Source organism: Mesoplodon bidens, assembly GCF_964165515.1.
Source record: "Mesoplodon bidens genome assembly, chromosome: 5".
Taxonomy (NCBI): domain Eukaryota; kingdom Metazoa; phylum Chordata; class Mammalia; order Artiodactyla; family Ziphiidae; genus Mesoplodon; species Mesoplodon bidens.
In genome coordinates this window covers 69,032,153-69,053,108 of record NC_138161.1, presented here as the reverse complement: position 1 = coordinate 69,053,108, position 20,956 = coordinate 69,032,153, and the positions used below count along the sequence as shown (strand labels likewise).

Here is a 20,956-nt window from a genome sequence, read left to right as displayed (position 1 = left end):
CGCAGGCTCAGTCGTTGTGGCTCACGGGCCTAGTTGCTCCGCGGCATGTGGGATCCTCCCAGCCCAGGGCTCGAACCCGTGTCCCCTGCATTAGCAGGCAGATTCTCAACCACTGCACCACCAGGGAAGCCCCAGGACTTAATATTTTAAGATCACTCTTTGCTGCTTTGAGGAGAATGGGTCGGACAGGCAAAGAATCAAAGTTCTTTGGGAGAGACAGACCAAAAGAGAGAATGACCGGGTTGCACGCGGTAGGGGAGGGAGGGGTTGCGGTGGGGAGTGTGGAAGGGTTCAAGGACATGACATTTATACTGGGTCTTGAAAGAGAAATGTGAATTGGGGTGTGGGAAGGGCAGCAAGGAGACCAGCCAGGCAGAGGGAGCAGCAGAAGCAAAGGCAGGGAGGTGTGTAGCCCATGATGGGAGAGCAGTAGAGAGGTAGTGTAGCAATGGTCTCATACCAGAACCTGCATCCCCTTTACTGTTCTGAAATGCAGTTTGCAGGTGATATAATTACTTCCACAAATAATTTTTTTTAACTATTAAACTACCCCAGCTATAAAATACAGGAGAATTTAAGCAGAAGTATGTGATTTAATGTGTAAATATTCAAGCGTCACTATACTAGAAGACATAATGAATTAATCAGATGCTTGTACCTACCTACAAGGAAAAGGTTCAGTTTTTGGTTTTTTGTTTTGTTTTGTTTTTGTGGTACACGGGCCTGTCACTGTTGTGGCCTCTCCCGTTGCGGAGCACAGGCTCCGGACGCACAGGCTCCATGGCCATGGCTCACGGGCCCAGCCGCTCCGCGGCATGTGGGATCTTCCCGAACTGGGGCACGAACCCGTGTCCCCTGCATCGGCAGGCAGACTCTCAACCACTGCGCCACCAGCGAAGCCCAAAGGTTCAGTTTTGAAGAGTTAAGATAAAATTCCATAGAATATTTCCAATATATTATATTTAACATTTTGAAGTGAGGCTAAATGAGTATGTTTGTATCTATACACAGAGTCACCATGATGAGAGAGTACAAGCACAGATTGATATTGGTGTACACATTGCTAAACCAAATATCATGAGCTTCAATGCTGCTGGTGACTGTTTTTCAAAATGGTGAACAACTCTTGATGAAGCTGCGGGAACACAAAGTACAGTCCTCCCTCGACTTACTTAGTAATTGTGTTTCTAGAAAATTCAGTATGTGTTAAAACCGTGCAAAAGTCCTTTGAGAATATATGAAATTAAGAGAGCTCTGGCGCTTCCCTGGTGGCGCAGTGGTTGAGAGTCCGCCTGCCGATGCAGGGGACACGGGTTCGTGCCCCGGTCCGGGAAGATCCCGTGGCCGCTGAGCCTGCGTGTCCGGAGCCTGTGCTCTGCAACGGGAGAGGCCACAACAATGAGAAGCCCGCGTACCGCAAAAAAAAAAAAAAAAAAGAGTCAGAGCTCTAATCTCAGGTAACACTAAGATCAAATTTTTCAGTGCTATGAAAATTGTGCAAGATACAAAACTTCTGTTGTTGAGCTGGATCCCTGACCCCCATCCACTGAATACCAAGGCACCCCCCTCCTATTTATTATGACAACCAAAAATGTCTCCATGTTTTTTAATAAAAGGACAGAACTGTCCCTCAGTTTCCACATCTGTACAGTAGATATAACTACCTTCAATCTCATAAGGATTAAATGAGATGATACATAGAAAATGTTAGTATCAGGGCCTGTCCCACCATATGGATTCAATAACCTGATAGTTAGCAGCTGAAAATATAGGTTTAGCAGTTGAAAATATAGATTTAGTCGTAAATAGAAGAGAAGTTAGGACTGGAAATGAAGGTTTAGGAGTCATGTATGTAGGTTCATGTAAACATTACAAAGCACCAGGCAGAAACTTAACATTCAATTTAAGAGGGATAAAAGTAGGGTCCCATGGCCTTCTCCTAAACTCTATAACGTCAAGGATGAAGAGATATGGCTAGGCAACAGTTCATAAGAAAAAGGCAGTCAAGCCTAGATTAGCCATGGTATAATTCAGCTGCTTTTTTTTTTTTTTTTTTTTTTTTTTTTGCGGTATGCGGGCCTCTCACTGTTGTGGTCTCTCCCGTTGCGGAGTACAGGCTGCAGATGCGCAGGCCTGGCGGCCATGGCTCACAGGCCCAGCCGCTCCATGGCATGTGGGATCCTCCCGGACCGGGACACGAACCCGTGTCCCCTGCATCGGCAGGCGGACTCTCAACCACTGCGCCACCAGGGAAGTCCCAGCTGCTTTTTCTTAAAAAAAAAAAAAAAAAAAAGCACCGTCTGACAGTGTATTAATAGTGTAATGTCCAGATCATGGAATATTGAGACCCATATGCAAGGTACTACATAGGCTCTGTCTGGGGTTCATTTTGGGAGCCAGGCTTTAAGAGGGCTGTTGACAAAGGTAGTCAAGAGGAGAGAAACTGGAAGGAAAATTTAATGCTACTGAGTCTAGATATTTGAAAAAAATGATAAAGGAGAAGACATGACCATTTTTCAGATAATTTAAAGACAACAGTTTTTGGCAGAAGAGAAAATAAACCTGTTGTTTGTGGAAAACAAATCTAGGACCTTCTGGAAGTTACAAGAAAGCAAATATTTATTTTGTAGTAAGCAATCAACCAGATGCTTGCTCTTTTCAGGGATGATGTAGAATAGAATTTCATGGATAGAGATGATTTCTAAAGACTTTTTCAACTTTTGAAGTGGATGTGGGAATAGACTCCAGGATGGATCACCCCACCAGTCACCTGTGTTAGTTTCACTGATGTGGCTGCCTAACAGGGTCACTTGTTTCTAGCAAGACCCAACGCAGATTCCTCCTGGGCCTGCACTCATTTCAGAGATTTGACTACCTGTAAGTAGCTGAATTCAATTGGCAAGAAAGTCCCAACTCTCAAGAGCCTGTGGGGAAAGAAAGCCAAAATAGGTAACACTCAATGCTATCTATTTTCTGACAAATTTACTTGGACTTACTCTCTCTCTGCCACTTGCCCCCAAACCCTTCACCCTCTAGTTTTCCCAGCCAGTTTGCAGCTGAAGTTTAGGTCACCCTGATCTAATCATTCCAAAATAATTTTTCCTTTTTTAGTCATTACTGTGTTAGATAAGAGGTCAGGGAAGCCTCACGTCAGTTTTTCATATAGTCACCCCCGACCTGGTAGAAAAACTTTCCTTCTGTGATTCTTTCTGAAGTAGTGCTCTAGAACAGTTTCTCACCTGTGTTTGGTCCACCGACTCCCTCAAAGTGTATGTGAAAGTGTGTGTGTGTGTGTGTGTGCGCGCACATGCGCGCACGCTCACATGTGCGTGTGCATTCATTTCTCTGAGGAGAGGGATATCAGCATTCATTCGACTCCCAAAGGCGTGTATCTGTAAGAAGATTAAGAGTCACTTAAACCAGCCTCTTAGGTAAGACAGATCCCCGTTTTTTATTTTTATATTGCGTGTCTTTCATCTACCTTTAGTTAAATTCCAAACTGAGGTGTGGTGAATTGTTCAACAAGGACCAGGTTCGTTGGAAGCCTCCCTAAGCTCCCTGCTTGGACTGGGAGCCCTTCTTCTGTGATCTTAGAGCACTCTCTGCTCACTGCTGTGAGAGCACTTTCTGCATTATATCGGAAGGGTCCATTTATAGGACTATCTTCCATTATGAGATTTGAAGGGAGGGCCTGTGTTGTATTAATTTTCATATTCCAGACATTCAGCATCATACCAGGTATGTAACAGATGCTCAAAAATGTTCTTGACCTGAACCATTTACCCATAATAAGCCAACAGATTCTTCTTTCCTTCCCAAGCAGCCAAAGTTTTAAGCGCTTAACCTGAGCCAGGTATTATGTTAGGCATTGGGAAAACAGAGGTAGGCTCCCTTCATGGAGCATATGGGCTATATCCAGAGGGGACATGATTTTTGCCACCCCCTGGAGCTGCTGCATTTGAGCCATATGCATTTACAATAGTGCTGACCTTGCAAAAACTCCCCTTTTTATAACAGATATTAGTTATATGCACATATTCTATTTTTATCACTCAAAACAAAAATAAAAAAGCTTTTTCTAGTCTTCCTTAAAACCATCCATTAAAAATGTCTCTCCAAAATCCTTTTTCTCTTTGAGTAGTGTTAATGCTTTGCTTCCAAAAAGAGAAAAGTTTGAAGATACTGATAAAGTAGTGTCAGTATTTAGGACCATGTTCTGCACATAGAAGTGTTTTTTGTTTTGTTTTTTAAAATTCAAAAGGAAAAATTCATGATTCAAAAAAAATAAAATAAAAAATAAAGCAAAACTTTCCTACCTGGTTCACTAGTGTGTTCTTTTTCTTTTTCAGCTTATACATATCTTAAATGGCATGGATTTGAGTTTATGTCAGACTACGTTCGTAGTTTTCTAACTTTTATTTAAAAGCAGGAACACCCTTTCTTCAAACCTAAATAAAATCAAGCAGAGCAGTTTGCTGAAAGAAAGAGCCTTTGCTGCTATCCCCAGTGCCCTAAGGGGGTGCCAGGGAGCCTGGTTTGAGAACTACTGGACCAGATGGTATTTATGGATCAGTAGTTGACTTGGGCAGGATCTGTCCACAGAACTAGACATAAGGAGTGCCAAGTTGAAAGCACTGTGCTGTCTCTTTTTCAAGTTCTTTACACTTAAAGAGTTAATGACCTTGAGGAGCACAGCAAAAGTATTTCAAAGGATATGCTGTGTCTCCCCCACCTGAAGACTCTAGTTTAGTAGGTATGAACTACTATAGATGCTCCAGCATCTATAATTTTAAATAACTCCACTAACCTAGGAGAAGGCTTCTTTCATGTGGTCTTTGAAAGTGCAAAAAGTTAGTACATTACTTATGCCTCAAAATATCTGCACTGCTTAGAGGGAATGTGCCTTTTTGGATTCCTGGGTTAAGCTTCAGAGATTTAAAAAAATACTTCTATTTCCATTGCAGTCACTGTTCCTGCTGCCTGAGCCACTTCCCCCATATATCTGCATAACTGTGTCTAGTGTTTATTGTCGGTCTCCAACCTCTGAAATGTAAGCTTCATTTGGGTGGGCGTTTTTGTCTATTTTGTGCATCGATTCATCACATGCTCTAGAAGACTGCCAGGCATGTTCTAGGCAGACAGTAAATATTTGTTGAATAACTACTATTAGTGGGGTTATTCAGATATGTTATTGGTTAAAAAGACTTCTTGAATTGCTCTGGAAACCTAACCTCTTCCATCTATAGCGATTTCTGTAAGAGAGTGTTCCAAGTGCCCAAAACCAGATGTGTTAGTGAAAATGTGTAACACTCTTATACAACAGAGTTAGTTGGCTCTTGATGGACTGTGACTTTATTTTCAAAACAGGATGTGATATGGTCTGACTTTGGGTTTCCTGGAAGAAATGGACAGGAAAGTACATTGTGGATCGGCTCCATGGGGGCCCATACACCCTGTCATCTGGACTCCTATGGTTGCAACCTAGTATTCCAGGTACAAGGAAGGTAATGCACATGTGCATGCACATGCATGAGGGAGAGAGAAAGAGAGAGAGAGAGTGTGTGTGTGTGTCTTTTGTGTGTTGCACAGGAAGAGGAATGAGTGTCGGGTAGGGGGCAGGACTCCCTGCTCCATCCTATCAGCCTGCCTCATGACCAGGGCAGATCTCTTAACCTCTGGTTCAGTCTCCTCCTTTGTGAAATAAGGGGAACAGTATAGATGGTGGTGTCTGTGTTTATTGGTCAGAAAGCTGATCAATCAAGTAATAATCAAAGCTGATTATTACTGTCAGAAAGCTGATCCTAGAACTCTAGGAGTACACTCCCAGTTCAGCTAGACAGATGTCTGCTTACCTCTATAATGTAAGAGTCTGCATTAGTAGCTGTAGAGCATAGGGGGTGGGACTTGCTCTCTTGTTTTGGGAGGGCAGTGGGAAAACGATGACTGCTCGTGCCCACAGGCTTCAGCAGTGTGGCATGAGATTGCCTCGTCCGTGCACGCGTGTTGGCTTTTCAGGAGCAGGAGAACGCTGTGACTGCTCATGCGCACCAGCCCCAGCCACGGGGCAGGGCTGTGTTGCAGCCTCCCACACTCACAGACTTCAGCTAGGGAGCAGGAGAATGCCGGGACCGTTTGTGCCCACCTGCCTGCACCAGGGCTGGGGAAGTGCTCTGGTCACTGGAGCTATTCGGCTTCAGCATTGCGGCAGGGTAGAGCCACAGTTGCTCACCCCTGCATCCGAGCTTGCCCACCTGTGCCCGCAGGTTAGGTGGGGAACACAACAATGGCGTCTGCCAGTGCTTCCATCCTGGGGGAGCATTTCCATCATTTCCCACCCCTTCGGTGGATACTCTCAGATTCTAAATGACTTTCCTTCACGTGTAGTCTCAACACTTTTCAAACTGCTGTTATTTTGCTAGGTTTTGGGACAAGTGAGATGTACGTGAACCCTTTACGAGGGGCGTCTCAGTTTCGTGTAGCACTCGGGGACCCTTAGACACCTGTCCCGTTGGTTTCCTAAGCCAGCTGTTACAGGGGCTCATCTCTGTGGTATAGATCCCAGGGGCCGGGGCTCCTAATGTGGGGTGCCAGCCCCTAACTTCCCGGGAGAAGCCCTTTTCTGGTGAGGTCCCTTCCTGTTGTGTGCCACCACGCAGGGGCTGGGGGTTTTGGCGGGAGCGTCTCTCTGCCTCTCCTGCTCATCTTGATGTAGTTAGTCCTTTTTATTCTTTATTGTGGAGCACGTGTTCAGCTAGTTCTCAGGTTCTTTTCAGAGGGAACTGGTCTATATGTACATGTGTATTTTTTGTGCCTGTGGGAGGAGGTAAGTTCAGGGTCTTCCTCTGCTACCATCTTTGAACTGCTCCCCCCACGTGTGAAGTACTCTGAAAACTATAAAACTGTATGAAATAGTTCCTCCTGGATTCCTCAGGTCTTTATTAAGCAGCCTAGAACGTCTAGGTGCATTATTAATGCACTATGGTTACAGCAGTGAATCAAGTGTGCCTGGTCCCTGCCCTTATGGAGTTAATAGTCTGAACCTTAAATTTTGTTAGAGAAGGCATCATTTTAAGTGGCTGCTTTCCGTGTGTTCTGAGTGGAAAATAAGCCAAAGAAATTCAGTTGGAAAAACATTACCGAAAAATACCTGGGTTCTTTCTGTGATATAAAATTAATATAGCTTTACTTTAATTTTGTCATAGACCATATTTTCTGGCCTCATATAGCTCTGGAGTAATAAAATAACTAACTATTCAGTAAATATTTATTGAGTATCCTGCCGTGCAGATACCATGTGTTACAGTAGGAACAGAGGTGAACAAGTAAGACACCTCTCTGCCCTAAGAGAGTGTATGTACGGTTAGAGTGCAGGGAAGCCCACGGATTGCTGTGATATATCTAGGCAGAATGAACATGCCCTTGAGAAAGGTTTCGTAGAGCCATGCAACTAAAAAGTAGAAGAGAAAATGTTCCTGTTGGAAAGATTAGGGAAGATTTCAGAGGGGAGTTGCCATTTGAGATGGGTTTCAAAGGGTGGGTGAATGTTCAAAAGACACAGGTGGGAGGAGCAAAGGGACCAGCATGAGCAGAGTCCCAGGAAAGCGTGGGGTATATAGAGGGCCCAGTGAGTTGTCCGTGTAAGTTGTGCATTAGAGACAGAGGGATTAGTAGGAAAGGCAGGGTGGAGCCTGAGGGTCTTAATGCCCAGGCAAATACTGCTTATTCTCTGTTCTTTCAGCATCAGAACCAAGAGGTTTTTGAGCCAGGGATGACATGATGATTGACTACCTTTTCTGATTAAGAACACAAGGATGGAAACATATTACATTTTAAACTTAGCAAAGCAAATTGTATGGGATGGTTATCATCATGGCTGTTCCTTTGGGAAACACAGCTATAGTGCAGGGGTCTGGAGATCTGTGACCTAGTACTGGGTCCACCACTAACAAGCCCAGTGAATGACACTGAGCAAACCTTGGCTCCCTCTTCCACTTCTTTGAATGTAAGATTAGACTGATGATCTCTTAAGGGTCCTTCCAGCTCTAACATTCTAAACATCCTAAATGCCAAAAATTCTCCCAAACTAGTCATAGGTCCAGTGGGAAGAAGCAGCTTTATCATCTCTAAGGCAAACTAAGACTTTATATTTCCCAGTTTGAGAAGAGCAGTCAGCTCTTTTGAAAGGCCATGTTTTGAAAGGACATGATAGCCCCTCTGTAACTGTCAGGGGTCACTAGAGGGCTTTAGGGCTTGTCTCAGAACTAGGTTCTTTTCCCTCTCTCTTTGCTTCCCCATCTGTGTATTTCTGTCTGTCTGTGTCTCTTCCTTTTTCACACTTCTCCCTCCTTTGCTTCAGACTTCCTCCCTCTGTTGGCTCAAAGTATTGGTGTGTCTAGTGTTTTGTGAGTTAAGGTTTATCACTTCCATTTTTCAAAAAATTTTAAAGTGACAAACATTTTACAGTTTTCTTTTTGAAAATGCCTATATGATACTACTTTTTAGTTGTGTGGCATCATTCGTGCATTTCTCTTCCTTAATGGATCAACTTAACAAATGTTTAGGTTAAGGAGTTTACAGCCCCAATAGGGAGAAGTCTGGAAACTGTTGGGTGGGTAGTTACTCTGGATGAATGGTTACTCTGCATAAGAGAGGAATCCAGAGATTTCAAAGGGTAGAGATTATTCTGGGGAGCTCTAGACTCAGGGATGGAAACCGTTTATGAGGAGGCTGACTTTGATTTGGGATAAGAAAGAATGATCTTACAAAGGAGCTCCTGTCCCTGCAAAGAGGCTGCTCAGGGCATCATGAGATACCCACTAGTTGCTGCCCTTCCTTTACTAGGTGTCTGCAGAGGAGATTCCAGCCCTGAATGAGAGATGGGCCAGGTGACCCCTGCGGTTCCTGTATTCCTTTATGGATTGAATGAAAATGAGTGAAAATGAGCACTTAGCTACTGCCTTCTTACATGTTTTGTCTCAAGTTTAGAGTACTAACTTGTATGTTATTTTTTTAACTAGGAAAAGATGGCATCTCTTTCCTCCTGAAGATACTCCTTTCCTTTATCCAACTAGAATCCCTTATGAAGAATCTAGCGTGTTCAGTAAAATCAATGTTGTCAATCCTGATTTAAAACGTTTTCCTCAATTTTGGAAGGCTCGAAGACATATGGTTACCCTGAGCCCCGGACAGGTAATGGGAGCTTTGAAACATTGGTGACCTGTCAGTGGACACCCCAGCTATAGCTTCTTTCAAGTCTTTATGCCACGTGCCTCCCTATCAATACAAATGACAATGGTTCCTTCCCTGCTGCCCTGCTATTGGAACATAGCTACCCGAGCTGTAGGCTTCACGCACAATCCCTGCTTCACAGGTCATGGGAGGGAGATGGGAGGAGGTAACACAGCTCCTCCTGCTGGTGAAGAGGAGAATGGCCTGTGGAGGAAGATCCAAAAACTCGGTTATTTTTATTCAGGTTAAGAGAAGGTGTCAAGGCATGAGTACTTGAACATTTCTGGAACATTTATTCACAATTAATATCTGTTCAACCAAGATAAAATCCAGACGCACAAACACAGGTTCGAACGCATCCAGTTAGTGGGCCAACAAAGGCAGAATGAACTAAGAACGATATAGGGTTTTTTGTTTGTTTTAATTGAAGTATAGTTGATTTACAATATTGTGTTAGTTTTTGGTGTACAGCAAAGTGATTCAATTATATATTTTTTTTCAGATTATTTTCCATTATAATTTATTGCAAGATATTGAATATAGTTCCCTGTGCTATATCGTAAATCCTTGTTGCTTATCTATTTTATGTATAGTACTTTGTGTCTGTTAATCCCCCACTCCTAAGTTACCCCTTTCCGCATAACCAAACATGATAATTATAAGTTTGTTTTCTATGTCCGTGAGTCTGTTTCTGTTCTGTATATAGATTCATTTGTATCATTTTTTAGATTCCACATATAAGTGATACCATATAATATTTGTTGAGAATGATTTGCTTTTAAGCAAGAATGGATGTTACTTTTGTAACTGACTGTCTCTGAAACATTTCCAAAGGTTTAGTACTTAGTGCTGCTACCCAGTGGGGAATATCACCTTTACAACACTGGCATTTGCTGTCTGATATTTTATTAACATTTGCAAGTTTTTCTTAGTCTCTTAAGGAGATTTTATTCCCTTGATTATCCCTCTGACCTGCCTGTGTTCCTTCTTTTGCTCCCTTCTCACTGGCTCTTCCTGCTTCCTTTACACTCGAGTGCTCCAGCTTGAACGATTTCACTAAGTTTCCTCAACCCATCAGCAGTCATTCCCCATTCACCTATTCCCCCCAGCCCTTGACAACCACTTCTCTCTTTTCTTTCTGTATAGATTTACCTATTCTGGACATTTCACATAAGTGCAGTTGTGCAGTCTGTGGACTTCTGTGTCCGGCGTTTTTCACGTCGCATAATATCCTCAAGGTTCATCCAGGCTGTAGAATGTTATTAGCACTTCATTCTTTTTTATGGCTGAATATATTCCATTGTGTGGATATACATTTTATTTATCCATTAAACAGCTGATAGATATTTGGATTGTTTCCACTTTTTGGTTATTACGAATAATGCTGCTATAAACATTTGAGTACAAGTTTTTGTATGAGCATATATTTTCAGTTCTCTTAGGTATATACGTAAGGGTGGAATTGCCGAGTCATATGATAACTCTGTGTTTTTTAACTTTTGGGGGAATTGCCAAACTGTTTTCCACAGCAGCTGCACCATTTTACATTCCCACCAGCAATCTATGAGGGTTCTAATTTCTTCACATCCTCACCAACACTTGTTATTTTCCTTTATTATTATTATATTACTACAACTATAGCCATTCTAGTGGATGTGAAGTGGCTGCTAATTCTTTTTTTCTTCTATTTTAATGCCAAATTCGAATGAGTATTTCTGTCTGTTGTATCAGTTTTCCTTATATCATGCTGTTTCCTGAATCCACCATAAACTGGCTCTCTCTCTTACCACTTTACTTGAAAGTATACTCTATGATAGGACATTAATGACCTCCTAATGACTAAATCCAGTGGCTGAAGTGGACGTTTTTAGTGCCCAGTTCTCTTAAAAGGAGGTCTCTTCCCATCTCCATCTTGTCCATAGCAAGTACCACCATTTTCCTAAATCCGAAGCCCCGAAGCTTCAGATCATCTCCATCTGCTGTACTCAGCCTTCCACAAACTCTTGTAATGACTCTGGATAAATGCAGTCCTTCTTGATTCTGCCCATTGCTTTTGTTTGCTATATCTTCCTATTTAAATGTTAACATTTAATTTAATAATTGGACCATTGCAAGAATCTCCTGTCCTTCCCAGACGCTCCCACAATGTCACTGTCTTAACCATCCCCCTACTCAGAACTTCTCAGCAACTTAAAATGCCTACAGGATAAAATCCAGATTCTTTATTCTGAACTCAGGGCCCTCCACTGGCCCTAACCTGATTCACCACTTTATTCCCCTTTACTCCTTTGCAGTAGTAAGACTAACCTACTTGCTGTCCCTCGACAGTCCCACCTCCCTTGCCCACTTCTCCCTCCTGGCATGTCCTCATTCTCTCTTAATCCTGGTTCAAATCACACTTCCTCCATCCAGGTTGCCCCTAACGTCCCTAGAAGCATGCCTGCTTCTCCCACCTCTGAAGATCTCTAGCACCAGTGTCCACTCCTCTGATTTACCACTTATATAATTTATAAATTATGTAAGTGGTTATAAGTGTTAAAAAGTGATTTACCACTTTTCTATATATTATTTTTTCATTGGCTAGATTTTGGACTGTGAGAAGGCAGAAAATATGTCCTATGTGTTTACCTCTGCCCTTTCTCAGAACTCATACAACTATTATGTGATGGAAAGGAGGAAAAGTTACAATCTCAGAATCCTTTACTAAGATTTGGATGCAGACAGAGAAGGTCCAGGATAAGGGAGAGTAGAGACTGGAGAAGCTAGTAATATCCTTTGTAGAACATGCAAACTTGTTAATTTAAGAAAAGGAATAAAAGGATTGTGGGGTTTTTTTTCTTGTTTCCCTTTCCTATTAAAATATTATTATAAATTCATTTGAGTTTGTTTTTTTTCCTTAGCTTCATTTAAGATCTGATTCTGACATAAAAATAAAATGTTCTGTTCTTGTGCTAACCGTTTTTTGTTTGGTTTTCAGGTTCTGTTTGTCCCCAGACACTGGTGGCATTATGTGGAATCCATTGATCCTGTCACTGTCAGTATAAACTCATGGATTGAGCTGGTATTTTTTTTTTCTAACAAATGTAATCTTCCTGCTTTTAAGATATACAGTGCCTGTCTATAGAACTTGGTGATTAATTTTCACCAACTCCAGTGTTACTTTGTTTTGCTCTCCCGTAATTTATGTATTCTGCTCTCTGTTGATGGATAGTGAGGTTGGAAAGAGGATTTTTGTGACACACCATTCTCTTTCTTTTAAGGGCACAAAATGGGCCCTGATGTTGGTGTGCCGGGTCTTCTCCCTTGACCGGTGTTGTTAGGAGAATCATGTTGGGCCTGGCTGGATCTGCCACGTGTGTCCCACATTGCCAGTCCCATCCCCCACCATCTGGGCTGGAAATACTTGCTTCTTGGTTCAGGGTCCTCATTAATAATTGCAGAATTCTCAGTCCTGACTTACACATTTTCTCAGAGCAGTCTTTCAGTGCTAGGTGTTATCATTTTATTTCTCCCAAAGGCTTTTCCCCTCCAATATGCTGTGCTTAATCCTGGTTGCCTGCTCTACTTGACAATTAGAATGGCTACTCTTATGGCTCAAGTCTGTCTCTTCCACCTGAGGTGTCATTTTATCTTTGTATGCTTTAACCAGAGGCTTTGACTGCGCCTGTGCCCTCGTTAACCTGAGGCCTTGAATGCATCTCTGCTCTCCTGTACCCAAAACCTTGATTGCATCTTTGGCACCGCACCGTCCCCTCACTCAGACTATTCTTACCCTTAGATAATGGGAAGGGCTTTGGCACAGGGGGAGCATAAGGAATACTATAACAGCAAGCTCTATTGTGTGGCTTAGAAGAGTCGTAACCCTTGGGTGAGAAGTATAATGGGAGATCAATAGACTTACAGTTAGAAATTCTGCTTAACTGATTGCCTTGCTTGGTATCCCCCTTTCTGCTCCAGTGTTCAGAATGTCCCTCTGAAAAGAAGTTGGTCAATTATAGGACTTAAGTCATTTATTTTCTTTTACTCAGAGATCACATTTTTATGTTGCCTGTAGTCCAATGTCTGAAATCCTTTAATAATATGTATTTGTCTAGTTTTCCAGTTGTTTACGGTAGGAAAGTAATTAAGTTACTGTTACTCTATCACAGCCAGAAGTGGACATCTCAGTTGAATCATTTTTATGCCCATTATCTGAAATACGTTATTACTGTTTACATTTTTTTTAAGATAAGATTTCTTTGTCTCTAAGGGTAGTCAACATACTATTCTTTAGCGCATGGTCTTATACATATTAAATAAAAAAATACTAGGTGCAGCGCAGAAGGAGAGCCACTGCAGGCCAGCTTCTCCAACTCTGAAGGCACTCCAGGGATTGGAAACCATGAAATCCAAGCATCAAAGTGAATGGCTTAATTTGCTACACCTAAGATCATCTTCAAGTGTTAATTGAAATTATCCACAGAACACTGAATCAAAATTAAAGTTAAATACATATATAGAGAAGCAAGAAGAGCTACAATCCTGCAGCCTGTGGAATGAAAACCACATTCACAGAAAGACAATATGAAAAGGCAGAGGGCTGTGTACCAGATGAAGGAACAAGATAAAACCCCAGGAAAACAACTAAATGAAGTGGAGATAGGCAATCTTCCAGAAAAAGAATTCAGAATAATGATAGTGAAGATGATCCAGTACCTTGGAAAAAGAATGGAGGCAAAGATTGAGATGATGCAAGAAATGTTTAACAAAGACCTAGAAGAATTAAAGAACAAACAAACAGATGAAAAATACAATAACTGAAATGAAAAATACACTAGAAGGGATCAATAGCAGAATAACTGAGGCAGAAGAACAGATAAATGACCTGGAAGACAGAATGGTGGAATTCACAGCAGGGAACAGAATAAAGAAAAAAAGAATGAAAAGAAATGAAGACAGTCTAAGAGACCTCTGGGACAACATTAAACGCAACAACATTCGCATTATAGGGGTCCCAGAAGGCAAAGAGAGAGAGAAAGGACCCGAGAAAATATTTGAAGAGATTATAGTCAAAAACTTATCTAACATGGGAAAGGAAATAGCCACCCAAATCCAGGAAGTGCAGAGAGTCCCAGGCAGGATAAACCAAAGGAGAAACACACCGAGACACATAGTAATCAAATTGGCAAAAATTAAAGACATAGAAAAATTACTGAAAGAAGCAAGGGAAAATTAACAACACATAAGGGAACTCCCATAAGGTTAACAGCTGATTTCCCAGCAGAAACTCTACAAGCCAGAAGGGAGTGGCACGATATATTTAAAGTGATGAAAGGAAAGGAGCTACAACCATATTGTAGATTATTCTACTCAGCAAGGATCTCATTCAGAGATCCTCAGAGAAAGCAAAAGCTTTGCAGACAAGCAAAAGCTAAGAGAATTCAGCACCACCAAACCAGCTCTACAACGAATGCTAAAGGAACTTCTCTAAGTGGGAAACACAAGAGAAGAAAAGAATCTATAAAAACAAACCCAAAACAATTAAGAAAATGGTAATAGGAACATACATATTGATAATTACCTTAAATGTGAATGGATTAAATGCTCCAACCAAAAGACACAGGCTGGCTGAATGGATACAAAAGCAAGACCCGTGTATATGCTGTCTACAAGAGACCCACTTCGGATCTAGGGACACATACAGACTGAAAGTGAGGGGATGGAAAAAGATATTCCATTCAAATGGAAATCAAAACAAAGCTGGAGTAGTAATACTCATATCAGATAAAATAGACTTTAAAATAAAGAATGTTACAAGAGACAAGGAAGCACACTCCATAATGATCAAGGGGTCAGTCCAAGAAGAAGACATAACAATTATAAATATATATGCAGCCAACGTAGGAGCGCCTCAATACATAAGGCAAATGCTAACAGCTATAAAAGAGGAAATCGACAGTAACACAATAATAGTGGAGGACTTTAACACCTCACTTACAGCGATGGACAGATCATCCAGACAGAAAATTAATAAGGAAACACAAGCTTTAAATGACACAATAGACCACATAGATTTAATTGATATTTATAGGACATTCCATCCAAAAACAGCAGATTACACTTTCTTCTCAAGTGTGCACGGAACATTCTCCAAGATAGATCACATCTTGGGTCACAAATCAAACCTCAGTAAATTTAAGAAAATTGAAATCGTATCAAGCATCTTTTCTGATCACAGCGCTATGAGATTAGAAATAAATTACAGAGAAAAATATGTAAAAAACAGAAACACATGGAGGCTAAACAATACATTACTAAAGAACCAAGAGATCACCGAAGAAATCAAAAAATACCTAGAGACAAATGACAATAAAAACACGACAATCCAAAACCTATGGGATGCAGCAAAAGCAGCTCTAAGAGGGAAGTTTATAGCAATACAATCCTACCTCAAGAAGCAAGAAAAATCTCAAACAATCTAACCTTACACCTTAAAGAACTAGAGAAAGAACTACAAACAAAACCCAAAGTTAGTACAAGGGAAGAAATCATAAAGATCAGAGCAGAAATAAATGAAATAGAAACAAAGAAAACAATAGCAAAGATCAATAAAACTAAAAGCTGGTTCTTTGAGAAGAAAAACAAAATTGACAAACCTTTAGCCAGACTCATCAAGAAAGAGGGAGAGGACTCAAATCAATAAAATTAGAAATGAGAAAGGGGAAGTTACAACGGACACTGCAGAAATACAGAGCATCCTAAGAGACTACTACAGCAACTCTATGCCAATAATATGGACAACCTGGAAGAAACGGACAAATTCGTAGAAAGGTGTAACGTTCCAGGAATGAACCAGGAAGAAATAGAAAGTATTAACATACCAATCACAAGTAATGCAATTGAAACTGTGATTAAAAATCTTCCAACAGGGCTTCCCTGGTGGCGCAGTGGTTGAGAGTCCGCCTGCCAATGCAGGGGACACAGGTTCGTGCCCCGGTCTGGGAAGATCCCACATACCACGGAGCAGCTAGGCCCGTGAGCCATGGCCGCTGAGCCTGCGCATCCGGAGCCTGTGCTCCACAACGGGAGAGGCCACAACAGTGAGAGGCCTGTGTACCACAAAAAAAAATTAATTAATTTTAAAAAATTGTAAAAAAAAAAATCTTCCAACAAACAAAAGTCCAGGACCAGACGGCTTCACAGGTGAATTATATCAAACATTTAGAGAAGAGCTAACACCCATCCTTCTCAAACTCTTCCAAAAAATTGCAGAGGAAGGAGCTCTCCCAAACTCATTCTATGAGGCCACCATCACCCTGATACCAAAACCAGACAAAGATACTACAAAAAAAGAAAATTACAGACCAGTATCACTGATGAATATAGATGCAAAAATCCTCAACAAAATACTAGCAAACAGGGCTTCCCTGGTGGCGCAGTGGTTGAGAGTCTGCCTGCCAATGCAGGGGACACGGGTTCGTGCCCCGGTCCAGGAAGATCCCACATGCCATGGAGTGGTTAGGCCTGTGAGCCATGGACGCTGAGCCTGCGTGTCTGGAGCCTGTGCTCTGCAACGGGAGAGGCCACAACAGTGAGAGGCCCACATACCGCAAAAAAAAAAAAAAAAGAAAAAGAAAAAGAAAAGAAAAAACAATACTAGCAAACAGAATCCAACAGCACATTAAAAGGATCATACACCATGATCAAGTGGGATTTATCCCAGGGATGCAAGGATTCTTCAATATACACAAATCAATCAATGTGATACACCATATTAACAGACTGAAGAATAAAAACCATATGATCATCTCAACAGATGCAAAAAAAGCTTTTGACAAAATTCAACACCCATTTATGATAAAAACTCTCCAGAAAGTGGGCATAGAGGGAACCTACCTCAACATAATAAAGGCCCTATATGACAAACCCACAGCAAACATCATTCTCAATGGTGAAAAACTGAAAGCATTTCTTCTAAGATCAGGAACAAGACAAGGATGTCCACTCTCACCACTATTATTCAACATAGTTTTGGAAGTCCTAGCCACGGCAATCAGAGAAGAAAAAGAAATAAAAGGAATACAAATTGGAAAAGAAGAAGTCAAACTGTCACTGTTTGCAGATGACATTATACTATACATAGAGAATCCGAAAGATGCCACCAGGAAACTACTAGAGCTAATCAGTGAATTTGGTAAAGTTGCAGGATGCAAAATTAATGCACAGAAATCTCTTGCATTCCTATACACTAACAGTGAAAGATCAGAAAGAGAAATTAAGGAAACAATCCCATTCACCATTGCAACAAAAAGAATAAAATACCTAGGAATAAACCTACCTAAGGAGGTAAAAGACCTGTACTCAGAAAACTGTAAGACACTGATGAAAGAAATCAAAGATGACACAAACAGATGGAGAGATACACCATGTTCTTGGATTGGAAGAATCAATATTGTGAAAATGACTATACTACCCAAAGCAATCTACAGATTCAATGCAATCCCTATCAAATTACCACTGGCATTTTTTATAGAACTAGAACAACAAATCTTAAAATTTGTATGGAGACACAAAAGACCCCAAATAGCCAAAGCAGTCTTGAGGGAAAAAAGTGGAGCCAGAGGAATCAGACTCCCTGACTTCAGACTATACTACAAAGCTACAGTAATCAAGACAATATGGTACTGGCACAAAAACAGAAATATAGATCAATGGAACAAGATAGAAAGCCCAGAGATAAACCCACATATCTATGGTCAACTAATCTATGACAAAGGAGGCAAGGATATACAATGGAGAAAAGACAGTCTCTTCAATAAGTAATACTGGGAAAACTGGACAGCTACATGTAAAAGAATGAAATTAGAATACTCCCTAACACCATACACAGAAATAAACTCCAAATGGATTAAAGACCTAATTTAAGACCAGACACTATAAAACTCTTAGAGGAGAACATAGGCAGAACACTCTTTGACATAAATCACAGCAAGATCTTTTTTGACCCACCTCCTAGAGTAATGGAAATAAAAACAAAAATAAACAAATGGGAACTAATGAAACTTAAAAGCTTTGCACAGCAAAGGAAACTATAAACCAGACAAAAAGACAACCCTCAGGATGGGAGAAAATATTTGCAAACAAATCAACAGACAAAGGATTAATCTCCAAAATATATAACAGCTCATGCAGCTCAATAGTAAAAAAAGAAACAACCCAATCAAAAAATGGGCAGGGCTTCCCTGGTGGCGCAGTGGTTGAGAGTCCGCCTGCCGATGCAGGGGACACGGGTTCATGCCCCGGTCGGGGAAGATCCCACATGACACGGAGCGGCTGGGCCCGTGAGCCATGGCCGCTGAGCCTGTGCGTTCAGAGCCTGTGCTCCGCAACGGGAGAGGCCACAACAGTGAGAGGCCCGCGTACCGCAAAAAAAAAAAAAAAAAAAAAAAAATGGGCAGAAGACCTAAATAGACTTTTCTCCAAAGAAGACATACAGATGGCCAAGAGGCACATGGAAAGCTGCTCAACATCACTAATTATTAGAGAAATGCAAATCAAAACTACAGTGAGGTATCACCTCACACCAGTTAGAATGGGCATCATCAGAAAATCTACAAACAACAAATGCTGGAGAGGGTGTGGAGAAAAGCAAACCCTCTTGCACTGTTGGTGGGAATGTAAATTGATACAGCCACTATGGAGAACAGTATGGAGGTTCCTTAAAAAACTAAAAATAGAACTACCATATGACCCAGCAATCCCACTACAGGGCATATACCCAGAGAAAAACATAATTCAAAAAGACACATGCATCCCAATGTTCATCGCAGCACTATTTACAATAGCCACATCATGGAAGCAACTTAAATGCCCATCAACTGACAAATGGATAAAGAAGATGTGGTACATATATACAATAGAATATTACTCAGCCATAAAACAGAATGAAATTGGGTCACTTGTAGAGACGTGGATGGACCTAGAGACTGTCATACAGAGTGAAGTAAGTCAGAAAGAGAAAAACAAATATTGTATATTAATGCATATATGTGAAATCTAGAAACCTGGTACAGATGAACCGGTTTGCAAGGCAGAAATAGACACACAGATATAGAGAACAAACGTATGGACACCAAGGGGGGAAAGCAGGTGGGTGGGGAGTGGGGGGATGAATTGGGAGATTGGGATTGACATATATACACTAATATGTTTCAAATAGATAACTAATAAGAAACTGCTGTATAAAATAAACCTTTAAAAATACCATACATGAAAAAAAAAAAGAAAGAAATTCTGCTTGCAGCATGCTGTATTGGAATCAGAGCAAATATCATGGTAGAGTGCATGGAGTTCACTTCCACCCCCAGGAGTTCACTTCCACTCCCAGTGCTAAAGTCTCGTCTACAATAGCCTTACAGATGCTTTGCCTCCCAAGATAGCTCATTCCATCGTGGAGATGTCATCTGCCTGCTTGTAACCATACCCATTACTTATAAAACTATACAGAATTTTTTTTTTTCTGTTTTAACTATTTGAAGGGGGCACCTTTTATGGCTGGCATCTTTCATTCAGCATAATGTTTTCAAGAATCATCCATGTAGTAGCATGTATCAGTACTTCATTCCTTTTTTTTATGGCTAAAAATTTTTTTATTGTACAGATATACCACATTTTGTTTATCCACTAGTCAATTGATGGACTTTTGGGTTGTGTCTACTTTTGGTTATTATGAATAATGCTACTGTTAACATTCGTGTACAAGTTTTTGTGTGGATGTATGCTTTCATTTCTCTTGGTATGTACCTAGGAGTGGAGTTGCTGGGTCATATGGTACATCAGCCAAGGCAGGCCAACAGGCTGGTAATTCAGACAAGAGTTAAAGTTGCAGTCTGGAGTCCAAAATCTGTAGAACAGGCTGGCAGGCTGGAAACTCACTCAGGATTTCTGTTGCAATCTTGAGGCAGAATCTCTTCTCCAGAAAACCTTAAATTTTACTCCTATGGCCTTCAACTGATTGGATGAGGTCCACCCTCGTTATTGAGGTTGATCTTTTACCTAAAGTCAGCTGATTATAAATGTTAATCACATCTATGAAATATCTTCACAGCGACATCTAGACTAGTGTTTGACTAGACAGTTGGTCACCATAGCCTAGCCAAGTTGACTTATAAAATTAACCGTCTTGTAACTCTACATTTAACCTTTGGGGAATTGCCAGGCTGTTTTCCAAAGCAGCTGTACTATTTACATTCCCACCAGCAATTTGTGAAGATTCTGATTTCTCCATATCCTCACCAACACTTGTCGTTATCTGGCTTATTATAGTCTTCCTAGTGTGAAGTGGTATCTCATCCTGGGGATTTGCTTTTTTTTTTTTTAATTTAATATTATGTTTCTAAGATTCATCTGTGTTGTCACACATAGCTGGTCATTCATTTTCACCATGATATAATATCCTCTTGTGTTAATGTACTACAATTTGATTCATTTTTCTGTTGATGGATAATTGGGTTGTTTCCATTTGCTTTTATAAATAGAATATTCTTGTACACATGTGCAAGAGTTTCTCTAGAGAATATGTATATATGTCTATATCTAGGAGTGGAGTTGCTGGTCTATAGGGTACACAATACTCAGGTTTATAAAATAATGTCTACATGTTTTCCCACCATCAACAAGATTTCTGTCAAGCACATTTCTCCACCATTTGGAATTATCAGACCCTCTTTTGCCAGTTTCATGGGTTTCT

The 20,956-nt window shown here is 40.9% G+C and overlaps 1 protein-coding gene across 3 annotated transcripts in view; it reads left to right on the top strand.

The window, feature by feature from the left end:
- Positions 1-20,956, top strand: part of HSPBAP1 (HSPB1 associated protein 1) — a 52,884-nt gene that overhangs the window by 29,854 nt on the left and 2,074 nt on the right. For all 3 annotated transcript variants that reach the window (XM_081235133.1, XM_081235131.1, XM_081235132.1), the window contains 3 exons: positions 5,368-5,504; positions 9,018-9,189; positions 12,206-12,289. In XM_081235133.1, the coding sequence (XP_081091259.1) occupies positions 5,368-5,504; positions 9,018-9,189; positions 12,206-12,289 (393 nt within the window). The remainder of the gene's footprint in view (positions 1-5,367; positions 5,505-9,017; positions 9,190-12,205; positions 12,290-20,956) is intronic.